The sequence below is a fragment of the Triticum aestivum genome, chromosome 2A (assembly GCF_018294505.1).
Source record: "Triticum aestivum cultivar Chinese Spring chromosome 2A, IWGSC CS RefSeq v2.1, whole genome shotgun sequence".
Lineage (NCBI taxonomy): Eukaryota > Viridiplantae > Streptophyta > Magnoliopsida > Poales > Poaceae > Triticum > Triticum aestivum.
Genome location: NC_057797.1, coordinates 198,294,841 through 198,305,886, shown reverse-complemented (window position 1 = coordinate 198,305,886; position 11,046 = coordinate 198,294,841). Strand labels below are relative to the sequence as shown.

The 11,046-nt window shown below is 44.2% G+C and overlaps 2 protein-coding genes across 2 annotated transcripts; both read left to right on the top strand.

Annotated features, from left to right (window-relative positions):
• Nucleotides 1–1,722: 1,722 nt before the first annotated feature.
• On the top strand, nucleotides 1,723–2,862 carry LOC123185142 (uncharacterized). Its single transcript, XM_044597126.1, has one exon. The coding sequence runs from the start codon at nucleotides 2,088–2,090 to the stop codon at nucleotides 2,736–2,738; it is 651 nt and encodes a 216-aa protein (XP_044453061.1). The 5' UTR covers nucleotides 1,723–2,087; the 3' UTR covers nucleotides 2,739–2,862.
• A 5,739-nt stretch (nucleotides 2,863–8,601) lies between these two features.
• On the top strand, nucleotides 8,602–9,713 carry LOC123185141 (GPI-anchored protein LLG1). The gene is made up of 3 exons (XM_044597125.1): nucleotides 8,602–8,926; nucleotides 9,050–9,112; nucleotides 9,204–9,713. Exons 1-3 carry the CDS (start codon nucleotides 8,866–8,868, stop codon nucleotides 9,575–9,577), a joined length of 498 nt encoding a protein of 165 aa, XP_044453060.1. The 5' UTR covers nucleotides 8,602–8,865; the 3' UTR covers nucleotides 9,578–9,713.
• Nucleotides 9,714–11,046: the final 1,333 nt, after the last annotated feature.

Sequence of the window (11,046 nt, the reverse complement as noted above, 5' to 3'; positions counted from 1 at the left end):
CTAGCTTTCCTATCTAACCAGACAAAGGCACTTGTTGTGCATGTCACTGATTAATTAACATGAGGTCTATGTCTTTCTCCAAAAGCGATCGACTTTAGAAGAAGGCTGAAAAGGCCATGGAAACTTAGTACGGGGGGCATCAATAATTGTACGTAGTAGTAGTACCCTCCCTCCCACCCTCCAAGATGATCATTACATGAAAACGATGAATATAATTGGCTGCCCTTGTCTTACACTTTGTGAAGAAAAAATGAAATTTTCAAAGGCCAAACCGGTGTGCGCCCAAGACCCGGTAGTGTGAAAGACGGCGGCGGCAGCCTCTGAGAAGGTGCCAAACTGGTGTGCGTCCCAGACCCGGCAGTGTGGTTTGGTTGGGCCCTCGGATTTTAGATGTTAGGCTTTGGTGCAAAATCTGTTTGGTATTCGGCTCGGACTATCGGCACCCCTTCATCAGTTAGATAGGAGTAGCAATATATGTTGTGAAAATGATGGCTTCAGACTTATTGATGTTTTTTTTAATCTTTGTGAATAATTAATAAAATGGTCGTATGCATATTCCAGATGTGGAGGTTGGGGTCATCCTCCTTTTCTAAAAAAGATTTTTTTTTGCGAAAGAAGGCATTTTCTGTACAACTAGTAAGTGTAGCAAATCATAGTTAGAAGAGAAAACAATCTCCTTTTATTTTTATTAAAATGAACTTTCACTTCTGTAAGATACTTCATAATTGTCTTGTCACTCGTTGATCCTCGTAAGATGAAGGAGAAGACGACTGGCAAGCTGCTAGATTTCGGCTGTATGGGCAAAATATCCACCGCCATAAACAAGGTGATTGGGATGGAAGCAACAACGATTGAGTGGAAAGAAATGGAGGAAAAAGGAGCATGCAGGAATTGGGGACATGCGACGAACGCGTGGGTGTGGAATGGTGGTGACACGCGATATAAAAAGGATGCATGGGATGATTGCTTCAGTGATTGGACCCTCATCTAACCGACGTATCCATCGAAAACCTTAAATAATTGTCAAAAAAACTCAACTAAAGAAAAACACAAAAACAATTGCCACAAAAAACTTAGGTAGAAGATAGATGTTAACAAGAGTCTTTTCTCCTATTCCAACATGAACTCTGTAGAGGGATTAACATGTACGTACAGAGGTATACTAGCCCGTAAGGATTTTATCAGGATATTTTCCCTTGCCAACTGTCCAGCCTCTTGCTAATCTTTTCTACTCCCTATTCTTAATTCTATTTTTCATCACCAGGGAGTAGGGACTCCAAGATATTCAGAAAGCAAAGCTCCACTCTGGCAGGCAAGTAAATATCTCTCGAAGGCAGCGCACGAGATCTTTGTTTAGCTTCACCCAAACAATGCCAGCTTCAATTTGAATAATAGTACAATACAACACACAGTCCCCCTCAAACACGACACAAAGATCCGTGCTCGTATCCGCGACCTAATACAATTCGCAAACACAATCACGCGAACAAATCATGCACACACCACACGGCCTCAGTCACTGAAACTAATAATTAATTAATTAATCACGTAATCGCAACGTGCTAAACGCAGGACCGAGTAGCGAGCACATAGGCCGAACCGGTAGGGCCCCCGATGGGATCCGGTTCGAGCCCGGCCGGGACCATCAGAGTCCGTCCGGGCTCCGGTCAACCAACCACCCGGCAACGCGGCCGGCCCAAACAAAAGCTCCCCACCACACGGGTCGCGACCGACGCGTCCAACAAAGTCCCAAACTGAGCCCCGCGGACGCGAACCGCCTCCCCGCGCGCGCACGCATCTCGCGTCGCCTTCTGCTTCGCCTTCGCCTTCGCCTTCCGTCCGTTTCCCACTCGCGCTGCACCAACCAAACCACTGGCGCCCGCGCCTGTGCCCCACACACACTAGCACGAGCACTAGCAGCAGTAATGCTCGCGCCCGTATAAGTACGGCGCTCGGAGGCGGACACGGAGCATCAGAACCGACACCCGACGCGACAAGCCAGGCGACACACGACCGGCACGCCAACGCCAACAGCCTCTCCTGCGCCGCTCCAGATATCCATCTATCCACACCCACGCGCGCCGGGCATGAAGTTCGCGTGCTTCGGAGGCGCGGCGGCCGTCGCTGACGAGGCGGTGGCTGCGAGGACTCACCGGACTCCTCGCCGCCGAGGGAGGTTCTTCTTTGGTAGCAGCAAGGGCGAGAAGTCGCCGTCGCCGTCGACGGGGACGAAGAGGATCACGTCGCCGGGCCGCCGCGAAAAAGACTTAAGTATATACGACATGATCGCTGCCGGCGCGGGGAAGTCGTCGTCCTCGTCCGTGACGTCCTCGTCGGCGCTCAGCACCGCGGCGTCGCTGGACTCGGCCTACTCCTCCTCCTCCTCCTCCCGCTCCTGCTCCCGGTCCTCCTCCTCCTCGTCGTTGTGCTTGGAAGTGGTGCCAACGCCGGCGAAGAAGCGGCCGGAGGAGAGGAGGTCGCCCGCGGTCGGCGTGGCGGCGGTGCTGGTGTGCCTCTTGATGATGATGTTCTGCGGCCGGCTCGCGGCCACGCTACTTACCACCGCGGTGCTCTGCTTCTTCCCGCGAACATGGCCGCCTGCCAGGGCCAAGGCGGCCGAGAGCCTGCTGCTGGTTGCGTCGTCGCCGGAGCACAGCGCGGCGTCGAGGAGACAAGTGGAGACAATCAAGACGAAGGCGGTTATGGATGGGTTCCTTGTGAGGAACCGCAAGAAGTGATCCACCTTTGATTTCTCCTTACTTTTTCTTTGTTATTTAGCACAGTAGTTCCATTATTTTCTTATTTTTTTGTCCGAGAGTTTATGTAATTATAAAATTCGGATTAAGACTTAACACTGACAAATATACTGGGAGTTCATAATTTATGTTCCGGCGGATATGGGGAAAGAGGAAAGTGCCGGCCACACGTACTGTTCTCGCACAAAATCATCTATTGCGGGCGGCAACTGTTCCATCATGCATGTTGCATGCGTAGCTAGTGGAAACCAAACTTTGCGATGGTGCGGAGTATTTCTATACTCGCGGACGAGTAACTTTTAGATAGCTTGCAAATGATGGGTCGTGGGGGCTTTCTGTTGTAGTCATTTTCTCTTTTGACAGGTGAAAGAAATTTATTCCAATGGGTTAGGCAGAAGCTTCTCAATACATAGTGTGGTTCTAACTGTAGCAGGCCCGTATGTGGGCAGGCGCAACCGGAGCAGCTGCACAGAGCCTCAAAAAATCTTGGGGCCCCTAATTTTTTTAGCACAGTACATTAGTATTGTTATTACTATAACTAATCAGGTACTTGTTCTCAAGAAAACTAATCAGGTATTATTACAGACTAAATAAACAAGGCACGGCCGAACTTGCTGACCTTAACCCCGGCCCAGTCATGTTCCTTTCTCATCTTCACGGCAGTCGAAGCAGTCGCGTACACAAACACATAAAATTCTGCTCAGCGACAGGCGCAAATCAAATCGCTGCAACTTAATGCTTCGTCTCCTGGTCTCCTTTCTCTGATTTTTCTTCAATGGATTCACATTGTTTCAAAAAAAAAAGGCTACAACTGCTGATTTATTCGGCTGCGACGGTGCTACCTCGCACTTATAAATTGGGTGGATTTAGTTTGATTCTTCGTTCTCTTTTTCATCCCTCAGCAGAGCAATCGGAGTTTCCTTTGTTTCTCTTGGTCGAGGAGCAAAGCAATCGGAGCGCTATACGCCGTTGTTGCTTCATGGTCTGCATCCATCAACACTCAACAACTGTAGGTTGTTTGTCCCTTTTTGTTTTAAACTCCTCTGTTCTTAAGTTAATTTGCTGCTCTTCCATGAATGTATGCATCCGGCTGGCTTATAATTTTCTAAGATGTCTAATAGACGTAGGCACGATTCTAAGAATACAAGATAATTTAATATTTCAAAGTAATAAATATTTTTTGGCATGATTTATCTTTGATATTTCTCAATGGTTAATGAAAAATATTTCGATTAGTTTTCCTGTATATGGGGCCTAGATTATCATTTCGCACCGGGGCCAAAATTTCTGAGGTATGGCCCTGAACTGTAGCCAATATTACCTCGTGTTCAGACTATACAACACCAATTGAGCTGCAACCCTATTATATTCTCTTTTTAGTCTCATCGGAATAACTTCTCTCTCTATCATGATTAACTTGATTTCAGATACAAGATGATCATAACACGACCTCAATAAACCCTCTCGGACAATGTAGCCAACGCCTCAAAGGAGTCTGATTGTACCACCTCCGCCTCTTCAGAATGTTGTATTAGACCATGCCCTGCATCAAGGCGTGAATTTCAGCTTCCAGTGCATCATTATAGTTGAATGAAAACCTACGAGCAACAAAGATGACACTTCTATCCAGCCTTCTTAAAATCATGCATGCTGCTGCAGTGCCATCCACCAGCAGAAACGACCCATCGACCGACAAGGCAACCATGCGGATAGGTTCATGTGCCTTAACTTCCTTCGCCGGCCTCACATCTTCTACTGACATTTTACCCTTCCATATCTCCTCCGTACTAAATTCTCATACCAGTCTCAAGAAACGCACATAGCCTTGCAAGAATTCCACTGAGACCTCCGGTGATGGGTCTTCCTTCCCATGTACAACATCTGACCGAATTGACCAGATTCGCACATTAGTATAATTGCCATGTCCCACACCGCGCTTACTTTTTTCATGCATGGCCAACTATCACGTGTAAGGTTTAACATTTGGGTAAAGTGAAAATTTTGGATCCCACTGAAAATTCTTTGCCATTTGAATTTGATTTGAGTATTGTCAAAAAAATTAAGGTTACAAATATTTCATGCCCAGGGCCGTACCTCAGAAATTTTGGCCCCGGTGCGAAATGATAATCTAGGCCCCATATACAGGAAAACTAATCGAAATATTTTTCATTAACCATTGAGAAATATCAAAGATAAATCATGCCAAAAAAATATTTATTACTTTGAAATATTAAATTATCTTGTATTCTTAGAATCGTGCCTACGTCTATTAGACATCTTAGAAAATTATAAGCCAGCCGGATGCATACATTCATGGAAAAGCAGCAAATTAACTTAAGAACAAAGGAGTTCAAAACAAAAAGGGACAAACAACCTACAGTTGTTGAGTGTTGATGGATGCAGACCATGAAGCAACAACGGCGTATAGCGCTCCGATTGCTTTGCTCCTCGACCAAGAGAAACAAAGGAAACTCCGATTGCTCTGCTGAGGGATGAAAGAGAGAACGAAGAATCAAACTAAATCCACCCAATTTATAAGTGCGAGGTAGCACCGTCGCAGCCGAATAAATCAGCAGTTGTAGACATTTTTTTTTTTGAAACAATGTGAATCCATTGGAGAAAAATCAGAGAGAGGAGACCAGGAGACGAAGCATTAAGTTGCAGCGATTTGATTTGCGCCTGTCGCTGAGCAGAATTTTATGTGTTTGCGTACGCGACTGCTTCGACTGCCGTGAAGATGAGAAAGAAACATGACTGGGCCGGGGTTAAGGTCAGCAAGTTCGGCCGTGCCTTGTTTATTTAGTCTGTAATAATACCTGATTAGTTTTCTTGAGAACAAGTACCTGATTAGTTATAGTAATAACAATACTAATGTACTGTGCTAAAAAAATTAGGGGCCCCAAGATTTTTTTTGTGGCCCTGTGCAGCTGCTCCGGCTGCGCCTGCCCACATACGGGCCTGTTCATGCCAACAAAAATTATCAAAATTTCAATATCTTTGAAATTTCAAACTTTGATGACATGTGCGCCAACTGAGTGAAAAATCGTATTGGAGAGAAGATGTACAGCGACAGTCTATATTTTTCCGAGGTGCTCCCTTTGCTAGAGCAAAGTTTTTTCGCCGACGGACCATATGCATGTGTCTTTTATGTAAGGAAACGTACCTTCCCCACCACCTCAGAGGCTCAGATATTGATTCAGTGCATATACACCTATGAGTTTCAAAGTGGCAATTCTATCGATTCATTTGATAACCTTATTAGCTCGTGAATTTTGGGGGTTACGTGATTCGGCAGAAAAAGGAATGATAGTTACCTTTTTTTTCCTCTATAACAAGATTGTTAGTTTCTCGTTCGGATTCTTCGGGGCATTTTACATTAACTAATTTATACTCCCTCCGTCTCAAAATAAATGTCTCAACTTTGTACTAACTTTAGCACAAGGTTGTACTAAAGTTGAGGTTGTACTAAAGTTGAGATACTTATTTTGGAACGGAGGGAGTATGACTCATTGATCTTTCTCTCATGGGCTTTGTATATCTCCATAGCATTCCGAAAATACATAACTCTAAAAATGATTTGAGCACAATAACTACACCAAGTACTATTTTAACGCAAGACTTTGCCACGTCAGGTCTTTTAACTGAAATGCATCAATTCATGATACTAGCACCTGCTCTATAATCCTAGTGGTTAATGATGCATGTCAGTATGATGTTATTAAGCTATGCCACTCTTTTGTCTGGATCCTTATTATTTGCCACTATTATAATCATTAGATTTCAAAATAATTTCCATTTCTTTTCTAAAATGAAAATAGTGTTTTAGATAAAACATTTTTCTTTGGTGAGACTACTATTTCTATGCAAAAACAAGTGCTTTAAAAAGCACCTCGTCCCTTCATTTCCAACTTATTACAAATATCAATTAATAGAGTATTTGCATTCTGGAAGTTATTGTGTCATTAGCCTAGGATTTACCCTTTTAACCATAGGTATTCTCAGTAGATCATTATGGGCTAATGAGGCCTGGGGATCCTATACTCTTCATGTTTGTTCTATTGCTTCTGAAAAGTCTAACTGCATCCATTATTATAGCGAGTGCATGTAGCCAGCCAGGAGATAGGGAATCTCCTTGTCCCAAACCCTCATGGTCATTTCTGTGGCATATAACTAACATGCCATTATTCTAGTCGATCATCAAGTTAAACCAAAAAGTAGGTTCCAAGGAGTAAATGAGGACGTTCTCAGGCTCTCCCGAATAGATGTCATGTTGGTATCAAGAGCATGGTTAATAATATAACCAGTTGCGAGAGTGATGTTTTGACTCTCGGCCTCCATGAAGCTGATTTTTTTTGAAAGAAAATCAAATTTTGAAAATTTTGGTTTCAAAAAAATCTGAAAAAACTTGTACACGTAAACAAGGTGTGAGGCGTATATGCGTAAACTTTCAGAATGAAATACGTTGAAATGCGACCTGTACAAAAAAGACAAAATCATGCTTTGGGAGGATGAATAGTATCATGTGTTAAAGAGCCCTAGATTTGTCTTTCTTGCACAACCCTCATTTCGAGGTATTTCGTCCTGAAAATTTATACACCTGTGCACCATGCCTTCATCTATCTCTGTAATTTTTTCAGAATTTTTTGAAATGTATAAAAAATGAATTTTCACGAATTTTACATTTGGTGGCCTCCATGGAGCTCGGCCTCCAAAAGCAATTTTCGAGCCGGTTGCTGGCTATATAAACATGTCATGTCCAGTGGCTATGTCATCAAGAGTGAACATTATTCATTACTCATAAAATAGTAAGTTCACAACTTTTTTTTCCATTTTCTCTCTATCTCTTTCTTCTCATTTTTGGAGGGCAGTAACGTTAAGTGCAACCAGGGCCGTACCTCAGAAATTTTGGCCCCGGTGCGAAATGATAATCTAGGCCCCATATACAGGAAAACTAATCGAAATATTTTTCATTAACCATTGAGAAATATCAAAGATAAATCATGCCAAAAAAATATTTATTACTTTGAAATATTAAATTATCTTGTATTCTTAGAATCGTGCCTACGTCTATTAGACATCTTAGAAAATTATAAGCCAGCCGGATGCATACATTCATGGAAGAGCAGCAAATTAACTTAAGAACAGGGGAGTTCAAAACAAAAAGGGACAAACAACCTACAGTTGTTGAGTGTTGATGGATGCAGACCATGAAGCAACAACGGCGTATAGCGCTCCGATTGCTTTGCTCCTCGACCAAGAGAAACAAAGGAAACTCCGATTGCTCTGCTGAGGGATGAAAGAGAGAACGAAGAATCAAACTAAATCCACCCAATTTATAAGTGCGAGGTAGCACCGTCGCAGCCGAATAAATCAGCAGTTGTAGCCATTTTTTTTTTGAAACAATGTGAATCCATTGGAGAAAAATCAGAGAGAGGAGACCAGGAGACGAAGCATTAAGTTGCAGCGATTTGATTTGCGCCTGTCGCTGAGCAGAATTTTATGTGTTTGCGTACGCGACTGCTTCGACTGCCGTGAAGATGAGAAAGGAACATGACTGGGCCGGGGTTAAGGTCAGCAAGTTCGGCCGTGCCTTGTTTATTTAGTCTGTAATAATACCTGATTAGTTTTCTTGAGAACAAGTACCTGATTAGTTATAGTAATAACAATACTAATGTACTGTGCTAAAAAAATTAGGGGCCTCAAGATTTTTTGGGGCCCTGTGCAGCTGGCCTGAGTGCAACAATCTACCCCTGACCGTGGTCACCTTGAATAGAAACCATGCAGAGGTTGGCGAGAGGTCCAGCCCACGACGTTCCTAGCCGTTCAAATCCACGCCTATTTTAAAACACGTCCCCGTTTGTCTCGGGCGCGCGCCGGCGCCAACCTCTGCCCTCCTCCGCGTCCATCCGTCTCTCCACCGCTTCGTCTCTCCCTGCCTCTCTACGGTGCCACCGTTAACCTCTCCTCACCGCCCTCTGCGCCCATTGCCTCCCTCTGCCATCGATCCCGAGACCGGAAGAGGCGCGCGGCCTGGAGCTAGCGAAGCCTCGGTGGCCAGGGAGGAGGCGGCCACAAAATCAACATAGTTCTGGAGCTGGATAGAGTCCTGATGCTGCGCGCCGCCGTTCTCGCCGTCGTCACCGGCTTCGCCGCCGCCGGATTCATCTCAAGTTGGTCCACGGTCATCCTCGTTACGGCACTTAATTCCCATAATATTATTTTAACGTGATTCGGCTTTCTTGATCCGTGGCTTGATCATCTGACCGATCTGCCGTTGCGCCCCGTGGATGCAGATGACGCGCTCCAATCGCACTCGCACGGCGGCGCCGGCCGGAGCTTGCTGCAGGCCAAGAAGGGTAAGTAAATCCAACTTTTGCGTTCGCTCCCTCCAACGTCCCGCGAGGCTCGTACGTGGAGTGGACCGGCTGACACGGATCTCCTGCGCAGAATGCCCGGTGACCTTCGAGGGGGCCAACTACACCCTCATCACGAGCAAGTGTAAAGGGCCCCTGTACCAGCCGGCGCTGTGCTGCCCGGCGCTCACGGAGTTCGCGTGCCCCTACGACACCTACATCAACGACGTCGCCACCAACTGCGCCGCCACCATGTTCAGCCTCATCCACCTCTACGGCAAGTACCCGGCGGGGCTCTTCGCCAATACATGCAAGGGGGACAACCTGGGGCTCAAATGCCCTGAGGACGTCCCGCAGGTCCAGCCGGGCGAGGAGGGCAAGAGCTCCGCCGCCGTTGCTACTGCCGCACAGGCGGCACTCGCCGCGGCCAGCGCGGCTGTCATGTCCCTGCTCATTGTAATGTCTTGATCAGAGCCGGACGGTAGCTGTGTGCGTGTGCTCGTGCGCTGGTTTCTATTGCATGCATGAGTTTGTGGTCATATGTAATTCTGGATCCTGCACAGGGTGATAATTCACCGATTAACATTTTAACTTGTTCTTTTAACCGTTGTACATTGTTACCAGAAGGGCTAGGAATTTTGGAGTCGTGTGTTTCTGACAAAGTAAAATTTGGAATGTTAGAGTTTATGTGGCCATTTAGCGTACCGTGCACTAACCCTTTTAGCTGTACTAGTGCATTAAGCTAGTATTATTATTATTATTATTATTATTATTATTATTATTATTATTATTATTATTATTATTATTATTATTATTATTATTATTATTATTATTATTATTATTATTCCAAAAGATTGAGCTCATAATTCAACATCACAAAAGTCTTGGTAATTTTTTAAAAAATGACAACACTACTGCATTACACATTTAAAGATATACAATTATATTTTTCCAATGCACAACACAAAAACCAGAAGAAAAAACATAACTGGCTGTGAATAGTACCAGCAAGGTACTATTCATAACCTTTATTTAGTTGTAGTTATGTATTTTTATTTTTATTATTCTAATTTGGTATGCACATTTTTTGGGGTCATTAATGTATGGTATAATCAATTTTTATAAGCATCTTATATTAATTAACCAACATTAGTATAATCATTTTCTCAACAAGTTTCACCACTCTCTACGCATGGAGGAACCTTGCCATACACAACGCCTTTAAGATTTGGTCCATTAGGCCTCGTACAATGCAAGGTGTTTAGGAGAAGTGCTTAGAGAAATAAATTAGGCTTTCCTTAAACACTTGTGCTTATTTGTACAGGGCAGACGCTTAACTAAGCGTCTCTCCTGTAAAAATAGACACCGATGCTTCAAAAATACTCGGTTTATTTTTCTAAGCACCTCCTTAAGCATCTCCCATTGTACAAGGCCTTAGTCGGCTCCGGTATGGGAGTGGCGACATCGGCGCGTCAGTGGTTTGTTCTGACGGCGACAATGATCGTTCGGTGGTTGATGGACCTCGATGTAATTTTTATTATGTTTGAGGTGCTTTGTACTTTCGGTGAATCTTTATAGTAGATCTGATTCTTTCCGGAAAAAAAAGATTTGGTCCATTAGGAAAATTTTCAAAAGAATTTCAGTGTTTTTGAATTATTTGGTCCATTAGAACCTTTATAAGATATCTTCATTGATTTATTAGCACTCTATTTTGGAGTACCTGCCCTAGTGAACCATTAAAAGAATTTGGAGTATGAACAAAACATGCTTTGTGAATTGTGATGGACCGTACCCTAGTGACTTCGCCACTAAGGGTGCGTTTGGTTGCAAGGGCGGTCATGAATGGGTTGGGATCGTTCAGAAAATAGACATGTTTGGTTATAAAGCACATGAATGGTTCGAGCCAAAAAAAGAGAATATGCCATGAAGATGCTGAA

Bases quoted from the DNA above. Each gene is read 5' to 3' on its own strand.
- LOC123185142 (XM_044597126.1), top strand. From the start codon at position 2,088: ATGAAGTTCGCGTGCTTCGGAGGCGCGGCGGCCGTCGCTGACGAGGCG.
- LOC123185141 (XM_044597125.1), top strand. From the start codon at position 8,866: ATGCTGCGCGCCGCCGTTCTCGCCGTCGTCACCGGCTTCGCCGCCGCC. The intron at 8,927-9,049 runs GTTGGTCCACGG...CCGTGGATGCAG, and splicing joins CGCCGCCGGATTCATCTCAA to ATGACGCGCTCCAATCGCAC. The intron at 9,113-9,203 runs GTAAGTAAATCC...TCTCCTGCGCAG, and splicing joins CTTGCTGCAGGCCAAGAAGG to AATGCCCGGTGACCTTCGAG.